Below are 22,481 nucleotides of genomic sequence, written 5' to 3'. Positions count from 1 at the left end.
AGGCAACAGCCGAATCGGCGCCGCCCGTTTCGGTTTCTTCTATTGAAGAAGCCCCGGCAGTTCCTCCGACATCAGAAGACGAAGAGTTGGTAGACTACGAAACGTCTCCAGAGCACACCAATATGGAGATCAATGTGGTGCACTTATCTTCGGATTACTTCGTGGTTCCGGAGGAGGATTTGGCTCATCTTCAGTTTGGGCCCCGTGAAGCTGTGTTCCAGAAGCCAAGCGAGAAAGACAATCATTTGAAGGCTCTTTATATGAGGGGACACATCAACGGGAAGCCGGTGACTCGCATGCTAATAGATGGTGGGGCCATTGTAAATCTTATGCCCTACTCGCTGTACAAGAAGCTCGGTGGCCAGGACGAGGACTTGATCAAGACAAACATGACGGTCAGTGGTGTTGGAGGGAGCGAGCCCCTTAGCGCCAAAGGAGTTGCTTCCATGGAGCTCACCATTGGAAGTAAGACGCTTGCTACAGCTTTCTTTGTCGCGGAAGTGCAAGGTAACTACAATTTGATTCTTGGGAGGGATTAGATTCATGCAAATCAGTGTGTTCCTTCTACCTTGCATCAGTTTATTGTTCAGTGGATCGGCGATGAGGTTGAGATTGTCCATGGGGACACTTCATCCTTTGTTGCTTTGGCCGATTCGGATTCTATTAGTGCACACGACAACGTCAAGTGTTTATCAGGCATGGATCTGTCCAATTATGATTTGATCAGTTGCACTAAAGATGGCTTTGTTTCTGCTGTGCTAAAGCTGATGAATAATCGGCTAAATCATTTAATGTAAATCAGATGAGTACAATAGAAATTCCAGAGGCGACCGGTCAGACCGCCAGTGCCGACCGGTCAGACCGCCAGTGCCGACCGGTCAGACCGGTCCTGTCCCGTTCGGCGAACAGGGCCGACCGGTCAAACCGGACACCCCGACCAGTCAGACCGGTCTAACGCAGAATTGCTACAGTAGAGGCTTGATCAATATCGGGCACGTACGAACGATATGTGTGAAGCCATTGAAGATTCTGGTGATCTAGATAAGCTGAGACAAGGGTTTACATCGGCCGATCCTTTAGAAAAGGTAGACATTGGTGATGGAACTATTCCTAGGCCGGCCTTTGTAAATAAAAATTTATCGGCTGAATATAAAGCCGATTTGGTTAATTTATTAAAAGAATACATCGATTGCTTTGCTTGGGAGTATCATGAGATGCCTGGTTTGAGTCGTGATCTTGTTGAGCATCGTTTACCTATTAAAGCCGGTTTTAGACCATATAAACAACCGGTTAGGCGTTTCAATCCCATTATTTATGATCGAATTAAAACTGAAATTAATCATTTACTTGATGCTGGATTTATTCGGTCTTGTCGTTATGCTGATTGGATCTCTAATATTGTGCCTGTTGAGAAAAAGGATTCGGGGAAAATTAGAGTGTGCATTGATTTTAGAGATCTTAATAAAGCTACTCCCAAGGATGAATATCCTATGCCTATAGCTGATATGTTGATTAATGAGGCTTCCAGACTTTATGTGGCTACTGAAGACAAGGTTATTGGGGCTGTTTTGACTCAAGAGACCGAAGGGAAGGAATATATTATTACATATTTAAGCCGACGACTTATTGATGCAGAGACGAGGTATACATTTATTGAGAAGTTATGTTTGTCTCTTTATTATGCTTGTACCAAATTGAGACATTATCTATTATCTAGTACTTGCATAGTAGTATGTCAAACCGATGTGATCAAACATATGTTACAGAAACCGATTTTGAGTGGTAGAATCGGTAAGTGGGCTTATGCTTTGGTTGAGTATGATTTGGCTTGTGAACCTTTAAAATCTATGAGAGGCCAAATTGTAGCGGATTTTATTGTTGAGCATCGGATTAATGACAAGCATGATTTAGAAGTCGGCTATATTACTTGCACACCATGGAAGTTGTACTTTGATGGATCGGTTTGTGATGATGGTCAAGGGATTGGTGCTGTTCTTATTTCTCCGAATGGTGCTATTTTTGAATTTTCAAACCGATTGGAAGAAGAGTGCACAAATAACCAAGTTGAATATGAGGCTCTTCTATTTGGCTTGGAATTCTTGCAATCCATGGGCGTGAAGCATGTTGAAGCCTTTGGAGATTCTCTTCTGGTGGTGCAGCAAGTATCTAAGGTATGACAGTGTTATAATGGTTCTCTAAATGCATATCTTGATAAATGCCTCGATATTATTTCATTTTTCGATGAATTTATTATCAAGCATATTCCGAGGGAGCAGAATGGAAAGGCAAATACTCTGGCGGAACAAGCATCTGGCTATAATGTTATGAAAAAATATTTCAACATTCGCAAGCCGATGCAAACGAAAGCCGAGTGTCTGGTTCTAGACGCACCGGTCCGACCGGTCAGCGCAACCGGTCTGACCGCCCAGACCGATCAAACTGGTCCAGAGACCGGTCTGACCGGTGATGCAGCTGTTAGTTCTGATTCGGCCAAAAAAGATGATTCAATCATCTCGGCCGAAGCCCAGGATTGGAGGGTTCCTCTTATGTTGTATTTGAGAGATCCTGGTCGTGGCGCAGAGAGAAATATTCGGCGTTTGGCTTTCAAGTATGTTTTAATTGACGATGAACTTTATCGTCGAACTGCCGAAGATTTGCTCCTCAAATGTTTAGACTCGGATCAGGCTTGGGTTGCTATGGGTGAGGTTCATGAAGGTATTTGTGGTACTCATCAATTGGCTCCCAAGATGAAGTGGTTACTCAGAAGAGCTGGTTTCTACTGGCCCACCATGCTGTCCGATTGTTTTAGATACTATAAAGGGTGTGAAGAATGTCAGCGATTTGGTGATTTACAATTGGTGCCTGCTGCGTTGATGCATCCTATTATTAAACCATGGCCGTTCCGAGGTTGGGGGTTGGATTTTATTGGATGAATTAATCCTCCATCTTCAAAGGGGCATCGCTTCGTGTTAGTTGCTACAGATTATTTTACTAAGTGGACCGAAGCAGTTCCTTTGAAGAATATGACACATAGGGAGGTAATTTAGTTTATTACTGAGCATATTATTCATAGATTCGTCATTCCACAAACTTTGACAACGGATCAAGGTCCTTCATTTATATCAAAAGAGGTGCGTGCCTTTGCCGAATCTTATAAGATTAAGTTGCTCAATTCATCTCCATACTATGCTCAGGCCAATGGGCAGGCCGAGTCTAGTAATAAGATTTTGATCAAACTTGTCAAGAAGAAGATAGAAGAAAATCCTAAGAGGTGGCATGAGGTGTTATCCGAAGCATTATGGGCTCATCGTATATCTAGACATGGTTCTACTAAGATTACTCCTTTTGAACTTGTGTATGGTCAAGAGGCCGTTTTACCCGTTGAGGTAAATCTAGACGCATATAGGTTGGCAAAGCAAAATGACCTCTCCGTTGTTGATTACCATGATTTGATGATGGATAATATTGATGAGGTGACCGACAAACATTTGAAGGCTTTGAAGGAGATTGAGAAAGACAAGCTTCGGGTGGCCAGAGCTTACAACAAAAAGGTAAAACTTAAATCTTTTCAGGTTGGGGATCTGGTTTGGAAGACAATTTTGCCTCTTGGGATGAAAAACAACAAGTTTGGCAAATGGTCGCCAAGTTGGGAGGGTCCATACAACATTGTCAAAGTTATCTCCGGAAATTCGTATATGGTGGAGACGGTGCAAGGTGAACGTCTACCCATGGCTATCAATGGGAGATACTTGAAGAAATTCTATCCTAGCGTTTGGCAAAGTACGTGAAGACGAAGATGGCCGGTGTTGAATATCGCCCTTAGTTTTATTTTTAGAGTTGTATGCTCTGTGTAAAGCATGTACATCAAGATAGTTCTTGCTTTTTGGCTTGTGAAACTCACCAAAAAGCAGGGGGGCATATGTTGACAGCCAAATTTGGCACCTGCTGAGGTCGACCGGTCAGACCGGTCTGGTCTGTACAGTCCGAGTAGAATTAGGGTTTTTGTAAAGAGTCCTCATGTAATCCTACTCGTGAAGGAGTACGTCTTCCCCGGTCTATAAATATAAAGGCTAAGGCCGATTGAGGTTATTCCCAATCGAATCAATACAAAAAATCGCATTACTTTTATCTCTCAAACCCTAGCCTTTTCCAACCCTAGATTGCTTTCTTCCTTCATCCCGGCGGCGTTTGAAGACGTTCTGAGTGGCCTGCCGACCTCAGAGCAACCCTACGATCATGAGCTCCGATGGGGTCCCTCCCGAACTCGCTGTTCTAGGTCTTCGCGAGTTCCCTGCCTGCACCGGTCAGACCGGTCGGCTAAACCGGTCAGACCGGTCCGCCCAGGGTTTTCGCTGTGTTGATCGTTTTGACGATCGTCGCGCGTTCTAGCGCATTCGAGTGCGTTGGCGCAATTCTGTGTCAACAGTTCTGTCGCCGGTGTCACTGATGACTGAACTGCTGCCTACCTTGCATCTGCAATGAAATTCAGAGAAATTAAAGGAACAAGCTACAGGTCACTAAATAGATGCAAATTCTTTCATGCTGCAGGATTCCAAATTCTTTCAAAGCTAACCATTCATCACTGTACAGTTGTTTATACTAATAATGGAGTGCACAAAAGTGATCATGGTACTGAAAGAAATATATGTAATGAACCACAACAATGCCTGCAAAGGAACAACACGTTGTGCACCAGGCATGCAGAATGAACTGAAATGACGCAAGTAATAAGGAAATGAAGATCAATCGACCTAGTATATTCTAGGACCGATTAGTCGAGCCTAGTCGGTCCTAATCGTAGCCTAGTAATCGAGTATATTCTAGGATCGATATTGTATATTATTTAAAGCAAAGATCAAGATAATGTTGATGGTCAGATGGTCACTAACTTAGTAATATGTGATTCAATAGCAACTGGCAAGTTAATTCAGCAGCACTAAGAATAAAACATCGAACCATCTAGGAGATCACAGCAGAAAAGCACACACCAACACTCACCTGATGACATGAGTGAGACTCATACCTAAACCCAAATGGGCTACCAAATTACCAGACAAAGGTCAAAACCATCGCCAGCCCAAAAGTTGCCTAGAGCTTGTAAATTAGTCATCCCCACGCCAATTGGACGACTAAACATGGTTAGTCGATGATTAGTCGGATGTCTAGACTTCTAGTCGAGATAATTGCCTCCGTGGACATGATCGGTGTTGGCAGACCGATAAGCACGATTAATCATGACTAATCATGATTAGTCGTACGACTTAAAAGCACCGCACGAGAGAGATATCTAACACTTGGCAGCTACAGAAATGTATCACAAGCCAACATATGGCACAATAGAGCATCTTCAGTAGATTCCCTTTTCCCAATCCAACAACCATATTAGAGGAGTTGATGTAGAAATAGTAGTCTAACATATCCTTTTCTCCAATAATTATTGTGATAAACAAATAATTCACACCAACTCATCCAAAATAAGGGGAACTAGTTGGAACTCTTCCAATAAGGGAGTTGGATTGGGATAACATTATTAGAAAACTATAAAATCCCTCAGTAAACATGAAAGAAATATTATTAGGATATCGCTATTAGCTGATTATTAGATAAGATTTATTTGGGAACCACTTTAGATGCTCAACGGTTATAATCATTTTGCTTTCATTGAGAAATTTTTGGTCTGTTGTCAAATTACAGTGTGTTTTTTTTTCTCTGTTTGAACTTTTAGGGTTTGTACCTCTAACTTTGACTTGTTTACTAGGGCTCCATCTCCTTCGGCTCTTGGGAGCCGACGAAGCAAAAGAAAAATAGTCTTATCAGCTTCTAGTTGGTTTTTTTCACTAGCGTTTTGCTACATACAATGTGCAGAGATTCTTTAGAAGCCGATATTGTTTGGGGGCTAGAAGCCCTACTAACCTGGCCCTTAATAAAGTGCAATGCACGTTGTTGGAATTGTCCTTGAGAAATACCAAGGTATTACATAAGGGTAGCTCGAGAGGTAATAAAATGTGGAACTTATATTAGGTATTAAATTTCTATATGTTTTTGGTAGTGATTTGGTGGTACCTCCCAGTACCTTTGAAAAAGGCTTGTCGTTTTCCAATTTATTCGGACTAACACCATATTCATATTCATGTGCACGATATCCAGACAATCTAGACGGTGCAAAGTAAGATGCTCTCTGCACAAGCTAGCCAGACGTATAGATTTTCAGCACAACATCAAGGAACAAACAGCGATAGCATTCTGTCAATTTCAAATGGTAGAAAAATATGTCAATATTGACATTAGAAAAATACAATACTGTTGTTAATACATTTAGAGAAAACTTAATAATTTATAAAGAATTCTAAAACAAGCTTTAGAAATATATATGTCCTAATAACTTTCGAGGCACCTCACTACCGGAATCGGCCTATTTGCCGTGTGCCTAAAGCACACGCGAAGCCACGATAGCGCACGGCAAAGATTCGGGCACACGGCAAATTCGGGTTTCCGATAGTGTCTGTGGCTGATTACCCTACTTAATAAATATTATCGGTTGGAAATGTATTCAAATTCTATGAATTTAGAACTAAACCAAATTTCCCTTATCTGTACGTTTGCACCCAGTTCTTGGGAGAGGAACTTCCTTCATGGGCTACATCCCCCTAGCCCTATTCAATTCCCCTCAGCTCTCGAGTCTCGAAGTATCATCACACATCAATGCTCACGCCTGTCTTGTGCTTAGCCTGTGTCACTGCTGGCTCTTAGTCGTCCTTTTCTATAGCTAGCTTCGTCTATCGATTAAACAATTCTTTCATTGTTAACCAGTGATGCAAACCGAACAGATTATTGCATTATCACAATGTCTTGTTAGTATCCAGTACGTGGACAAATGAAGGCTTATTAATTAGCATCACTGTTACATAGCATATATATACGTGCATGCGCTATTATATATTAACACTAGAATCCCTATCTAGGGCCTACTTATATTGTTTAACAACTTGTAAAACGGTGCATATGGGTAATTCATTGTCCAAAGTTACACGTTCAAAGTTAGACGGTATAATTATATTGTTTATATACTCTCCAAGGAATTATAACTCAGATTGCTCTATGTTCACTGGCTAGCTAGCTATTTGGTCCCTGGCCAGAGTCGAAGAAGAATGGTTGGCCTGAAGTCATGTTTGGCTTCCCAAGCAAAACCGGTAGAAACTTCAATTTATTTCACCTAAGTAAAAGAATGCCCGCCATGCAAATATGGCCAACAATGCAAAGACATGTCGTGAGAAGTATCACCAGTAATTGACCACAGCTCCATTTCCAAGGCCGTGGAATACCGAAGACACACACTTGATGTTGTCACCTACACGTAATCACCTTTTGGCCTAATTTGCACTTGCTATGCTATATAAGAAGGCACACCAATGTAGCCAATGCAAGCCACTCACAAGCCTTTCACATACCTAACTTCAGTGCTCATTATTCCTAACTTCTTTCGCGTGCCCTACAAACACTTGTAATGGCGAAGCGTGGTGCTGCCGCTCTCATGGTCGCGTTCCTCCTCATCGCCGTGATCACCCTGGCGGACGCACACCGTCCAGCTCCGGCGGCCTCGCCGCTGATCTGCAAGAAGGCGTACGGGGTGCAAGAGCGCGAGACGTGCTTCGCGGTGGCGCAGGCTACTGGGCTGCCTCTGAAGCAGTTCCTCAGCTTCAACCCCAACATCAACTGTGACAATCTCTTCATCGGCCAGTGGGTCTGTCTCGCTGCCGTTCCCGGCCCCTGATTCGAGCTTGCAGGCACCCTGATCATGAGTACAAGGTGGTTACGGTTCGTGCTTTTTATTTCGCCAAGAAAGAATGTCGTTGTGCTATGAATAAGGAGGTCTCTTATATATGTGTGCTTACCTCTACGAGCCTTAGTTACTGTAACTAAGGCCGGCTGAATTTGCTGCTACGTTCCTTGTGTTGTTATGGAGTCATTTGTCACTCTTTTCCTTTAACAAATATGGCGTGAAAGTGCTTATAGTGTGTCTTGTGTTCTGTACCATGTGTTCTTTTGCCAATGCCAAATGTTCATGCTCATACATACACATATTACCATATGCACGCTAAGAGCGTCTCCAGCGGCACGATTTTACATAATAAATTATATTGTCGTTATTGAAGAAAGATGTACCAAGAAAGATGTACCACGACAGTTTTCTAAGAGCATCTCCAGCAGCATGATTTTACATACTAAATTATATTGTCATTATAAAAGAAAGATATACATCGGCAGTTTTCTAATAACTCTCTCTTTCTTAACATTTTACCCTAACTCGCCCCCTCCAAAGAAACAAAGAGTACATATTATTCCAATTCGGTAGTTGTATTAGGATGAGATTATTGTGAAACTTTATAACCTCTAAGATTGAGCCGATAGGTCTTAAGATTGAATAAAATCATTAGGAGATGCTTATATTAATTAAAGAGCATAACCTGAAACCATCAACCATCGCAATTCTTGCTAGCTGTCAGCTATCTAGTCCAATAATAGAAGGCGCGTGGCAACAATGCGGCGGATGGATTAGTAGGCACACCAGGTACTTTAAAACATGGAGACGATTTGGCATGGAAGTAGCTATACCTGAGCAGTAGCCCACGGGTACCCCATCCCAGCCATGCACGTACAGTATCATGTTGCAAAGGAAAACCTCTCTGATCCTCGGTTCACCTCCCGATGGAAACCCAGGAACTGCATCCACAGTTGCCTGTACTCCCTGTACCACGCTCAGCCGAATAGCGGCAGGCAGGCGCGGACGAGACTGGACCCGACCACCGGACCGGCCGGAACCCTGCTGATCGGCAGTCTCATGGCCTGATGCTGGACACCGTCACACCGAATGATTGACGCATGCATGCCGAATTGCGGCACGGTGACTTATTTGATTTGAACGGGTGATGTGGCCACCTAGCTTGTTCGCTTGTTGGTTGTCCCGACTCCCGAGTCCCGACCCGAGGCTAACACCCTCCGCTTTGCTTTTCCCTCCTGAGCCAGATCCGCTGTCATCGTCTTCTACCTCGCCGTCGTCCACAGCCCGCCTCAGCTGGCAGCGTCTCTGACTCTCTCTCTCTCTCTCTCTCTCTCTCTCTCTCTCTCTCTCTCTCTCTCTCTCTCTCTCTCTCTCTGTAGAGGAGCACGCGCGGATACAAGCACGAACTTGACCACCAGGCGGTAGAGCACGCGCGCACGGCGACAAACGCCGCGTCGAGTCGGTCGGTCGATCGGTCGGTCGAGATGTGCCGCCACCGAACTATCGTGCGTACGTACGCGCGCGACGAGAAGGGGAGAAGAGACTGGAGAGAGGTGCGCGCTACGCTCCTGCTAGCTATAGCCGTCTTAGCCGCCCGCCGCTATATGCCCGTCCAACTCGCGTAGAGGAAGCCCTGCGGACGCCGTCCTCTCTGTCTCTGCTCCATCGTCCACATGCCACGGCCTCACCACACAACCACCTGACCACGCACGGTCGCCGTCAGTACTCATCAGCATCAGCACCTGCTGCCGTCGGCATCGGCCGATCATGTTAGCCGAGCTCTCGGCGCGCCCGGCCGCGTCGTCGTCGCCCTCCCCTCACGGCGCGGCGCGGAGTGCGGCAGCCAGCGAGGGAGATGCCAAGACGACGTCGCGGGGAGCAGGCGGAGCGTGGGCGGCGGCGGCGGCGCTCGCCCCGCGGGCGCGGTGGGCGCCGGAGTGGGACCGCGCGTACCTGCTCGCCTGCGCGGCGGGGCTGGTGGTCGACCCGCTGTTCCTCTACGCCGTCTGCCTCAGTGCGCTGCTCATGTGCGTCTTCCTCGACGGCTGGTTCGCCGCCGCGGTCACCGCGCTCCGGTGCGCGCCGGACGCCATGCACGCCTGGAACCTGCTGCTGCGGCTCCGGGACGCGCGCGCGCCGCTGGCTCGGGAGGACGACGCGGACGAGGAGGCGGCGCGGCAGGGGCGCGACGACGCGCGCGGCGGCGCCGCCGTGCCGGAACGACGGGCGAGGTCCAGGAACAAGAAGGGGATTTTCCTGGACGTGTTCGTCATCCTACCGGTGATGCAGGTGCGCCGTTTGTCCGCATCCGTGCATCATGCCATCATCCTCGTGCATTCTTTGAGGAGACTCTGGCTCTTCTGCTCTTGGGCAAAAAAAAACACGGAACATTTGTTGCCGCGTAGAAACAAATCAGCAGGAACGGCCTCGGTGGGCAATGGTCTGTAGTGACAGATTGGAGCGCCTGTCCAAAAACCCTTCGCCACAGCCGAGAATTTTGGAGCCTTCTTCATCATACCTCATTCACCACCATACTTGTTTGGCCATTCTACAAAACTAGCGCGCACGTTTCTCGAAAAGAGAATCTCGCGTGCATGAAGTACTAAACGAAATCTATTTGCAAAATCATTCTGTAACTTTTCGTGACGAATCTAATGACGGTAATTAATCGATGATTGGCTACAGCGATGCTACGGTAATCATCCTCTAATCACGCGGTCAAAGACCTTATTAGATTCTTCAGCGTCACTGGCGCGGGGTTCTGGAGTTGGTTTTATAAAATGGCTTTGTTTGTCACCATAATTAGCAATTAAAATATCACTTACCGCGAACCAAACGAGGCCGAAGTCTTCATGCCGTGGCCGCATGCAGCCTCGCATTCCTCCCCGTCGCATTCTACCGAGTGCCGAGCACCAGCCACGTCAGCCCGGCCTTCGTTCTGGAGCTCTGCTCTCAGCAACGTGCCGCGACCTGCTGCCATGCGGGTTCTTTCTGGAAAAGGAAAAGTTTTATTAGAGGACCAGGCAGCGATGCGCGCGTACGAGGACGGTTTCGCTGCAGAGAGACTGGGTCGATCTGGGACCATGGCGCTTGAGGACAAGCCTGCATAGCAATCGATGTGAACCAACAATGCGTTGCATCAATCAATGCATGCAAGATTCAAACTTCTTTCCAGGAGGACGTGAGGTCCAAACGATCTGTACTGCGCTTCGCCCCCACAGGAAACCCGTCCCAGCCACGCCGTGACCCTTTTCCGGCCGTACTCGTGAACGCAGGTGATCGTCTGGGCGGCGGCGCCGGCGATGATACGCGCGGGCTCGACGGCCGCCGTCATGACCGTGCTGCTGGTGGCGTTCCTGTTCGAGTACCTGCCCAAGATCTACCACTCCGTCCGCGTGCTGCGCCGGTCGCAGGACGCCTCCGGCTACGTCTTCGGCACCATCTGGTGGGGGATCGCGCTCAACCTCATGGCCTACTTCGTCGCCGCTCCCGTGAGTCCACCTCGTCTCCTCCACCATCTTCTTCTTCGTGCAAATTGGTGTGCCCGTCGAAGCTACCGCGTTCTTGGGCAAAAATACAAGGCAAAACTGGCCAAGGACGCTGTCGCGCACGCAAGGGTATCTTACCCGGAACGGCCTCGCCAGGTGACGACGCCCGCCTGCGACGCCATGATCCCGTGACAGCTAGGCTCTTGCCGTTCCTGGTTGCAGGCGGTGGGCGCGTGCTGGTACCTGCTGGGCGCGGCGGGCAGGCTCGCCTGGGCCGGCAACGCCACCGCCAGGGGCACGTGCCTCGACAGTGGCGACAACTACCAGTACGGGGCCTACAAGTGGACGGTCATGCTAGTGGCCAACCCCAGCAGGATCGAGAGGATTCTGCTCCCGATCTTCTGGGGGTTAATGACTCTCAGGTGAACTCGCTGTTGCATATTAGTAGCTGTTCATGGCCTGGTTACTGATGGTCTGAACTTTTCACTGCTGCTGCTGGCGCTAATCGATCAGCACGTTCGGGAACCTGGAGAGCACGACGGAGTGGCTGGAGATCGTGTTCAACATCATCACCATCACCATCACCGGCGGGCTGATCCTCGTGACCATGCTCATCGGCAACATCAAGGTAGTAGCAGAGGACTGCGTTCAAATGGGGACTGATCCTCGACGACGTCTTGGCTGACGATCCATCGACGCCGGCAAACGTACGGCTGTGTGATTGGCGGCAAGTGTTCCTAAACGCGACGACGTCCAAGAAGCAGGCGATGCACACGCGGCTGCGGGGCGTGGAGCTGTGGATGAAGCACAAGAACCTGCCCAGGAGCTTCCGGCAGCGGGTGCGGCAGTACGAGCGGCAGAGGTGGGCGGCCACGCGCGGCGTCGACGAGTGCCGCATCGTCCGCGACCTCCCCGAGGGGCTCCGCAGGGACATCAAGTACCACCTCTGCCTCGACCTCGTGCGCCAGGTACGCGCAACCAAACGCCGTCCTGTACTCCTGGCGCGATGAGTTCTGCTCGTGCTGGTGCATCACGTGCTGCTCATCGCGCTGCACGTGCCCGCTGTTCCAGCACATGGACGAGCTGGTGCTCGAGAATATCTGGGACGGGGTAAAATCGGTTAGAATCCAATTTGCACTCGGTTTAAGTGAAATTATTGATTAATTTTTTAAGACGAGGGCTAGCACGTGTCCGTGTCCGTCTCTCGACACACCACGTGCTAATCCACATCTTAGAGGCACTTAATCAACACAATTCACCTAGAACGAGAGCAAACCCGGTAATCCCGATACGTGTTTGCCACATGCCCAGAATTAAGCACACGTACCGTTACACAAGCACATACATTGCCGATGATCCACAAAGAGCAACTTTACACACTTAAAATTACAAATTCAATATAGGAGAACTTCCATTACAAGCCTTGGGCTCACGAAAGCCATATTATACAGAAACTTAAAGATTATTATATTTACATGCTCTCACGGAGTTCTGCTGCGAGAAAAACTAAAAGATAATGGTGCCTTGCTCAAGGACACCATCACAGCCTCAACGACTTACTCCTCCCCCGCACCTGGATCGGCGGGGTAGAAGTGGCCGAACACCACTTTCGGTTCACATGCAACTAGGGCTAGAAGCACCCTGAGTACAAAGATACTCGCAAGACTTACGCGATTAAATAAACAAGGATTATGCAAAGGCTCAAGTAAAGACTTTAGGGTTAAGTAATTATTGCATAAACATGAGCTGTCTAGACTATCACCTAGCAAACTTAATTAATCTTGCCCAACCCACAAACAGTTTTAGTTGATTAAGAGAGTAACATAATCTATAATAGATCCTCGATATGACATGAATCCAAAGCCAACAATACCGAAATTCTCTATGAAGAATTCGACGAACCAAGAGCTTGCTCATATCCGAGAGCGCGGCAATTCGAATTGATTATAACCTTGTAAGGGTGTACTACTTTACCCACACGACGCAAGGATCATGCGACTCACCCAACCGGCCAAAGTTGGATAAGGGGGTACTCGTGTCAACCGTTCCCAACATGGCTCGATCATTGAACCTCACACCTAGCTTATGAGTAGAAAATTAGTTCCACCAGGGACATCTCTAAACTTTTCTACACATAGGTCCACCTGGGATACACTAAGCCTCTCTGCATAGCCCGTAGCCACGTATCTAGAACTGTACATCAATGATCAAGTCAAAGAAGGTAATTGGCTCATCCGTACCATTATATTGGATATGTGGTAGCACGAAAAGGTGCTCAAGATCGATCCAAGCAGACTATACCCATGTGACTTCATTTTCTAGGCCCTAGCATTCCGCTCGAACCTCGATACTACCAGACCATACAACCAAGCCGGGCCCGTGCGATCAAGGGTTACCGGTAAATGTGATCTTCCAAACTATTCCTGTCTAGCGAGCGATATAAATATTCTAAGCAGGGCTAAGCATCTAGTCAAGTTAAGTAATTAACTAACTAACTAGTGCCAAGAACAAGGATGACAAATCAAGGAAGGATAATGCACGCAGATAGATACAAGAATGCAATATATACATAATATATATAACCCAACATTATTCGGTGGGATAACTAATTAAATCAGGTTAAATAGGATCAAGGATTCATGCTTAGCTGCTTGCCTCGGCTAGCTTCGGGCTCGACCGCGAACTGGACTTCGGGTTCAGGCTCAACGGACTCGGTGGGCTCCATGGTTTCAACCTCCGATGATTCGGTCACTATAATGCATGGATGAAATGCATGCGTTAGTGCAATGCTACGATTGTGCATAAAATAAACTGCATGAAATGATATGCGTAAAAAGATATACATGAGATAACATTTTAGATATGCAACCCTGACAAAACCGGAGGTTCCGGAATTTCAAACCGGAGGTTCCGGTTTTAGGCACTTGTCATGCCAAAACCAGAAGTTCCGGTTTCTGAAACCGGCGGTTCCGGTTTCAGCCGGTCTTTGCCATGGCATGCGCGCGACGCCCAGAATGGAAGAAGAAATTGCTGGAGAGGTCGAGGGGGATGCCGTGATGCTTACCCCGAGCTCAGGTCGTGCGGAGAAAGGCCGGAGAATGGAGCTCGACGCGTGAGGCAGAGTTTCAAGCGGTGGCGGCCGTGGGGAATCGATTTCGGTCGGGGAACAGCTCAAATGGGCTCATGGATGGGTGGAGGACGAGGCTCGGCAGATGCTGGTGGGAGGAATCGACGAACGGCGGCCGGAGATGGCCGGAGCGGCGACAGGGCGGCTCAGCTCGGCTTGAGCTCGAGGAAGAAGAGAATGAAAAGAAGAACACAGCAGCTCCTCAGGGGATAAGGACGTGCACGGAACGAGGATGGCCGGTGCGTGGCACGAGGATGGCCGGCGGCGGTGGCAATGTGCGGCGCGCCGCGATTCGTGCTCTGCCCACCGGAGCAGAGTAAAACCGGAGGTTCCGGTTTTTGAACCCGGAGTTTCCGAAATTCCAATTTTTCCAAAACCTGGGATGTTACAAAGTCCCTCATACTCCCCAAAGGAGAAGTCGTAAGCGCATGAGCACGATCTTCCCTACCCTTTACTACTGCAATTTTGGAAGCAATGCAACGGCACAAACCAACAGCGAAGTGATCTCCGTTTTCAAACTCGAGCAGATCGTCAGGGAAGGGGACCCGGTGAGGCGGATGCTGTTCATCGTGCGCGGGCACCTGCAGAGCAGCCAGGCGCTCCGGACCGGCGCCACGAGCCGGTGCACGCTGGGCCCGGGCAACTTCAGCGGCGACGAGCTGCTGTCGTGGTGCCTGCGGCGGCCGTTCCTGGAGCGGCTGCCGGCGTCGTCGTCCACGCTGGCGACGCTGGAGAGCACCGAGGCGTTCGGGCTGGACGCCGCGGACGTCAGGTACGTGACGCGCAACTTCCGCTACACCTTCACCAACGACAGGGTGCGGCGCAGCGCGCGCTACTACTCGCCCGGGTGGCGGACGTGGGCGGCCGTGGCCGTGCAGCTCGCGTGGCGGAGGTACAAGCACCGCAAGACGCTCGCGTCGCTGTCCTTCATCCGCCCGCGGCGGCCGCTGTCGCGGTGCTCGTCGCTGGGGGAGGAGAAGCTCCGCCTCTACACCGCGCTGCTCACCTCGCCCAAGCCCAACCAGGACGACCTGCTGTGACTGCAGGGGCCGCCTCGTGTGTCTGGAGTCTGAACAAACGCCATGCTTGTATGTTGTACGGCCTGCCGGGTCAGGTAGAAGCAAAATGCCACAGGCTACTGGTATAAGTGAATGTCATGTTGAACTCGAGCATTGAGCAGGAGCTCCAGGTCTACGGCTTTACTGGTTTGATGATATGGCCCGTGCTGTGGTCAACCCCCTCAACCCGATCAAAGTCTCTTTTCTCCTATGCATGTGCAACAGCTTAAGGTCTATCCAATCATCTGCATGCTACACTCGTGGTTCCAAGTTACAGCGAAATGGAAATTTGAAAAAAGATGAAAAACAAGTAAGATATAGCTAAAGCACACATTCCACTATATCAAAAACATATCCTCGCAAAAACATGTATCCCAAGTAAGCCAGGAATACTCTCCGAACCATCGTAGTGGATCACATGGTAACAAAACTGGCAAGGTCAAAATTTGGTATAAAAAACCTTGCTAGGCTAGGCTTAGAAAAAAAGTGGGGCATGCAGCAAAACTGATGCAAGTAGTAGCATCTAGAATATTACTTAGGAATTTTTTTCGACGAACTATTACTTAGGAATTCAACTACGGAATCAGCCGATAGGAATTTATAGGCTGCTGGAGTCCCTTCCAAAGATGAACCGCCTCCCCCAATCTGAAACGACCAGCATCCTTGTGCGCCAGCTGAATTGCATGCTGTATTTAACAAAGAGCAAATGACCAGGAAAACCAGCATTCTGTCAGATGTGTGAGAGCCTGACCAAAGGCGTACAGAAGTGTGTAATACATACCTTGCATAGGCAGAATACCACAGCCATTGGGTGCTGTGGCCAACATGTACCCAATCGCCCGGCAATTGATAAGCTGTTTGCTCTCCACCCAGTGGTGCAAATTGGCCAAGATGCCTGTACCTGTAGGTCACACAACAACAGATTAGTTACCGCTTGGTTCTGGAAGATCAATCATAGCCACACAAAACGGTACTAATATCAGTTACACATTGTGCCAACAACTGTCATTTGTGCACCTCGTACATCAAATACAACAAAATTCCGTGTATGTTTTCGACAGAATTCTGTAATTTAAAAAACTATTGAGCTGTTCCCGTTGCAGATGCATATCACAAGCATGGAAGACCAACCTGAAAGGTTTGAACCGATGACGCCCTGAACCTCTGATCCTCAAAGGACCCTCAGGATTTTCTTCACAAATCTTCATCCTATTGAAGCATTTTGCTAGATATAATCCCTCTTGTGCAGCAACCTGAAGCACCAACAAGTATTCTTATACAACATCAGCACAGAGAGCGTAGAAGTTATATTGCCACTCTGGACTATGAGTTACTCGGCTCTAATGCTACATGTGCATTACCTGAGCTGTTGCTGGGAGCATCTTGACTTGAGAATCCACTTGAGCAAGAGCCTTTTTGAACTGCTCGATGTCCAGTTCTTTCAACTCCTTGGAGTTGCCATCCGAGTCCTTGAGTAGATCATGGAGGCCCTTCATTTGGTTGGATTTAAGATACAACTCCACTTGTGGATATCTCTCACAGATGTCTCCAAGAACATCTTTTATTTTCTTCACAGTTAAAGTACCAGAGTTATCCTTGTCTGCTACTTTGAATATGGCAGCAACATCTTCCTGAAAATATTAATGACCAAATAAATATGTCAGAACTAAGAACACTCTAAACACAAATGCTAGTTTAAGCCTGCTACTCGAGACATTGCAGACACTTCCTGAAAATCAATTAATACAGCCCAATAAATATGAAAGCACATAACAAGCACTAGCTAGCACAAGAAGAAATATATTTTGTACAAATATTTGTATTCACAAAACAGTAATAGAGTAACCAATGAGTAGGAATTAACATGACCTTGTTGAAGCATCTATCAACAGATCAAAGAATATGACCGAGAACGTTCGAGGAAAAAAATATGACCGAAAACTTGAACTTAGGAAATCTGGTAGTTTGGAACTCAAGAGAATAATAACACAATTCTATTTGGTTCTTCTCGTTTGTGAAAATACCAGAAAATGTTGGTAGATCAAATTAGACAGTTTATGAAAAGTAAGGCTGATACACACAATTGCCTTTCTAACAGAACAAGCTAGACGCAGGTGTCACTTTGAACTAAAAGAGAAGGAAATGAATAGTGATTCTGATAAACATACATCCCAAACCTTGATGTGGTTTTCGGTATAAGTAACATAATGTTTTTAAAAAATGAGTAGAATGAACATACCATAACTTTTCTTTGAGCTATCGTTGCACAATCACCAAGAGCATATACATCTGCACACCCTTGAACCCTGAGCCACTCATCAGTAGCTAGCACACGACGGTTCCCCTGCAAGAGTTTATTGATACTGAACTTATAACAAGTGGTAGAACGAAATACGTTTTTCACCCCCTGGATGTAGGAGAACCAGATAAAATACCTGACCAACTTGCTTCATGAAATCCATAATTATGGGACGGGTTCCAATTCCAGTTGACCAAACAGCCATGCCATAAGGAATAGCAATCTCTCCTGTTGCAGGATTGGTCATGGTAATATCCTTGTCAGACACCTTCACAACCTTAAAATTTGTCTTCAAATCTATACCATCCCTCTTGAACTTCTCTTCTGCAAATTGGGTGATTCTTTTGTCGAACCTAAACAAACCATGAAACGAAAAGGATCACAACAGAAGTTATCTGGGGGCAAAAGGTGCATTATGCATATAATAGTATACGGTTAAACATTGACATGATATTTTTTGAACAGCTCATATCAACTGCATAAACATAAGAAATGCTGCATAAAAGCATCAAATACTTGACACCAAATTTTCATAAACACTTTTTGTTCTTTATGGAAAAGAAAAGAGGAAGGAGATTGTAACCACTTTATTGGTTGCCTCCCCATTCTGTGGAATAACTAGATCGATGGAAGTAGACATGAAAGGGGCTACGAAGCATTTAAAGGACTTACATTGTAAGGATATGACCACCTGCTTCAATTACTGAAATGTTAACATACTTCCTAACATCAGGATACAACTTTGCCAAGTCTTCTTTCACAAAGTCATGCAACTCTGCAGCAAATTCTACTCCCGTTGGGCCACCACCAATAACAACAAAATGAAGATTCTTCTTCCGCTCTTCCTCAGAAATGTTTGGAAGGGAGGCTCTTTCAAAACATTTCAAGACACTCTTCCTGATGTTTTGAGCATCTTCTACTTCCTACAGTAGTGACACTCTATCAAAAGGAATTCCATTGTACAAAATATATAGAAAGCTTTTGCACCATTATACATGTTACATTAAGAGAAACAAAAGCAATAAATTATGATGAAGAGATGCCAGTAGACCGAATCTATTACCCTACTGCAGCAGTCAAAGGAACATACTGATTGAAAATAATAAACAAATAAATAAATGCCTAGCCCTACCAAGTTAACTTGACATGGTATGAGACAACGAATACACAAAGTAGCAGGTACACCAAGGAAAATAAGAAATTTTGTACCCCTGGTAATGTTGGCATAAACAAAAAGATGGCAAATTGCTCTAAAGAATAGCTTAGTTTATCAATTCAATGTAAGGATTCCATTTCTTCACTAGACCTTACATGGTACTTACCTTTAGGAAATGGCAATTCTCGGTAACACCTGGGGTGTTGAAAGTATTCGGTCTAGCCCCAACACTGACAATCAGGTAATCATAATCCACAACAAATTCACCGTTTCCATCAATATTTGTCCCAACATCTGATCTGCAGTGGACCTTTTTGTTTGCTGGATCAATCTTGAAGCACTCAGCTTCCCAAAACCGGAATGCACCATTTCTCTACAGAATGATATACGGACATAAGATGTGGAACTCTAGCATTTTATTATGCATATCAATGGTATGGTCCAGAATATATCATATATACTACTAATACGGAAGAAAAACAAAATAAGATGACAATCAGCCATAAGTGCTATAAATTTAGTGCATATTCCCCATTGATAAGGAAATACCTTTCTCACAATATTGCGAACTGGCTCCACGATACTACGTGCTTCAACTGTGCCACATGTCACGCTTGGCAACAAAGGAGTGAAGGTGAAGTAGTTGCGAGGTGATACCACATGGATATCATACAAAGATGTGTCAATATTTCTCAAGAAACTTGCTCCTGCCCACCCAGTTCCAAGGATAACCACCTTCTTTTTTCCGGTCCCATCACAAATTTGAAGAACCTGATTATCTTGACAAGCATAAGTCAAGGTTCCAACTCTACAAAAGGTTAAGAACAGAAGTGTCAGTCCTGAAATATAGAATAGCAATTAAAATGAAGTAAAAGGAGTGAATGGCGCCTGTAGGGTTGCAGCAACATCTAAGGTGGAGTTTCCCTACACTATTTCTGGGTTATTTACAAATAGTCACTTCTGGGATTCATAAAAGTATTCTAGTACAATGGCTAAAGATTATTTTATTAAGTACATTATGCAACACATAGAGCAATTGCGAACTGCTGAAAACCCTTGGCTACCTTATCGTAGGAAGAAATTCCCCTTCTACCATCACGTTATCTAGATGATCAAAGCACATAAATATATCATTGCAGTACAGATATGGCAGTCCCATTCTCATGAGCAAATGGTAGACACTATAATCAACGAAAATATCTAAGAGCGCATTCAAGTCATCTAATATGGACACCCATGTGTCAGGTTTTTTTAATCCGCACAAAAGGATGAACTATGCAATATGGAAGCATGATCTGATTTGCATTTCATACGTAGTTATTTTAATTGACAAAAAGGATGAACTATGCAATATGGAAGCATGATCTGATTTGCATTTTCATTAATAGTTATTCACAAAAACCAATTAATTTGCTGCATTACTAATTCACAATAACAAAATTGGATACAGCAAATGGGGAAATGATTGGATCCATATTAACAGGCCTTTAGCACATTTTTTAACATGTTTTCATCAGTCAACACTGACTTCATCAATCAACACGGTGTGGTCTTAATAAACAAAGAACATAACAATGAACAGGCGTAGGGAGATGTAACAGAGTTGCAGAGTTGGTCATCATCAATCAAAGAAATTTAAAAGTTCGCACAATGAGCCAAACAGAAAAAAAAATCTGCTAAATCTGTTGCTCCGAGACTAAAACCAAAGTATTATGTGCAAACAAAAGCTGACCAAACTACAGGAACTCAATAAGCATCACAAGGTGGTAGAATATTGAAGTATGACAGCTACAATATACTACTGCATTTTAGAATCACATTTCCAGATATATTATATGAAAGAAAAGTAAAGGAAGAATTTCATCTTCTACCTTCTCGTTCATCCAGATGGGCAATAATAATAAGCAATATGGCATTTCCGTACATAATATGTAAGTACATGTACATAATACCATTCTCATCGGAAACAGGTAGACACCGCAATCAACTTAAATATACCTAGAACACTTACTGCCTGGTCTAGTACGTACATTGCACATCTTCTATATTAAAGCAATTTGCTAGAATGCTAATTCAATATATCACAGAATTCTTGTGCAACTCCCTAATATAACGTACAGCAAGATTGGATATTAACTATATCAGGCCGTATAACACATTGAACAGCGTCAGACAGTATGAATCAACGCAGTGTGGTTTTAAGAAACGAAGAGATCTACGATTCCGTAACAGAGTTGCCTAGTTACAACTTACAAGTCGTCTCATATCGAAGCAATTTAAATCTCAATCGACCAGCCCAACAAACGCGATAAACAATAAAACTCTACTTAATTCTGTTGCCCCGGCCCGCGCCACGAACTGTGCAAGGGTCGGCAGAATGAACCAAAGCACACGGCGCGGCCTCACAAAAAGGCACCACGACGGCGGCGAGGCACACGGATCAATCAACCAGCAGCGGGGATGGGAAAAGCTGTAGACGAAAAAAAGGGGGAATGCATAGGGGAGATGAAGCCGATGGACGTACCCGACGGTGAAGAAGACGAGCCTCTTCTGCCAGCGCGGCGTGCGGCGCACCGCCTCGGCGGCCCGGCGCAACAGCAACAAGCCGCTGCTCGCCATCTCTCACTCGCAACAGCCCGAACTCCCTCGATCGCGTCGACGTGGGGTGCGCGCGGGGCAATGGTACAGCAAGGGTGGGGAGGAGCGGTTTGCTCGCTTCCCAAACACGCGGCGGCGGACGGGGACGAGGGCGAGGTGCCTCCTCGCCTTCCGGGGGGAGCCTAATATAGGAAGGAGAGCAGTGGAGTACAGCACGAAGCCTTCCCCCTGGCGTGGATATTTTGCACTTCAACCCTCAGCTGAACGAGAAATGGCGTAAATGCCACGCCACCGCCAGAACGCACTAACGCAGGGACCCATTTGACCAACACAGGGATTACTTTGGAAATGCAAAAAATTGAACAGGCGGACCAGGGATATGACCCGGGACAATTCGACAGCTCGCGCCGCGGTTGCTTCCCTTTTCGTTCGGTCGCGGCGGCTACCACGTTCGTACATGCCCGCCCGAACCCCGGCGCGTACACGATCCGACGTCGCGGAGACGGTCGGGGCGTGTGCGTGGACGGCTGCGATGCTCGCGGGAGGGCAGGAAGGAGCCGAGGCGTGCGCCGGGCGCTGAGATCTTTTGGCTTGTAAACCAAGAAATAAAGGAGCGGGGAGGGGCATTGAGGGAAGTGCGCAGAGCCGGAGATCCTGGGTGTTTACAGGTCAGAGAGAGGAGACCACCAGGAAGATTGCGGCGGCGCAGCTGTACGGCCGCTAGGGTTTTCTTTTCTTTCCCCCTGTCTAGGAAAACATGTGATTATTATTCTTTCTTTTAAGGCAAGGTTTGAATTGGAGACTTGCCAACTTAATTAACGGGAATGTGGAATCAAATTTTGACTATACTACTCATAAACTTGAACTTAGGAGGCCGACCATAGATCAATAGAAAAAAAAAAAGGTCCCGTTTAGATCACTCCTAACTAACGATTAGCTGCTAAAATATTTGTTGAGATCCACAGCTAATAGATC

General features: G+C 46.4%; 2 protein-coding genes across 2 annotated transcripts; one reads left to right on the top strand and one right to left on the bottom strand.

Moving 5' to 3' along the window:
• The first annotated feature begins 9,166 nt into the window (after window positions 1–9,166).
• LOC120676809 (cyclic nucleotide-gated ion channel 4-like) lies at window positions 9,167–15,625 on the top strand. Its single transcript, XM_039958134.1, has 8 exons — window positions 9,167–10,069; window positions 11,056–11,271; window positions 11,491–11,690; window positions 11,782–11,894; window positions 11,998–12,238; window positions 12,327–12,387; window positions 14,789–14,815; window positions 14,923–15,625. The coding sequence occupies exons 1-8, from the start codon at window positions 9,548–9,550 to the stop codon at window positions 15,433–15,435; spliced, it is 1,893 nt and encodes a 630-aa protein (XP_039814068.1). The 5' UTR covers window positions 9,167–9,547; the 3' UTR covers window positions 15,436–15,625.
• Window positions 15,626–15,769: 144 nt separating this feature from the next.
• On the bottom strand, window positions 15,770–21,650 carry LOC120676808 (external alternative NAD(P)H-ubiquinone oxidoreductase B3, mitochondrial-like). Its single transcript, XM_039958133.1, has 10 exons — window positions 21,433–21,650; window positions 19,458–19,716; window positions 19,075–19,281; window positions 18,425–18,675; window positions 17,889–18,105; window positions 17,693–17,797; window positions 16,815–17,084; window positions 16,585–16,706; window positions 16,235–16,354; window positions 15,770–16,139 (listed from the first exon to the last, which is right to left on the bottom strand). The coding sequence occupies exons 1-10, from the start codon at window positions 21,525–21,527 to the stop codon at window positions 16,052–16,054; spliced, it is 1,734 nt and encodes a 577-aa protein (XP_039814067.1). The 5' UTR covers window positions 21,528–21,650; the 3' UTR covers window positions 15,770–16,051.
• Between the last annotated feature and the right edge of the window lie 831 nt (window positions 21,651–22,481).

Source organism: Panicum virgatum, chromosome 5N, assembly GCF_016808335.1.
Source record: "Panicum virgatum strain AP13 chromosome 5N, P.virgatum_v5, whole genome shotgun sequence".
NCBI classification, from domain to species: Eukaryota; Viridiplantae; Streptophyta; class Magnoliopsida; order Poales; family Poaceae; genus Panicum; species Panicum virgatum.
The sequence above is the reverse complement of the archived record's forward strand: the minus strand, read 5'-3'. Positions and strand labels throughout refer to the sequence as shown.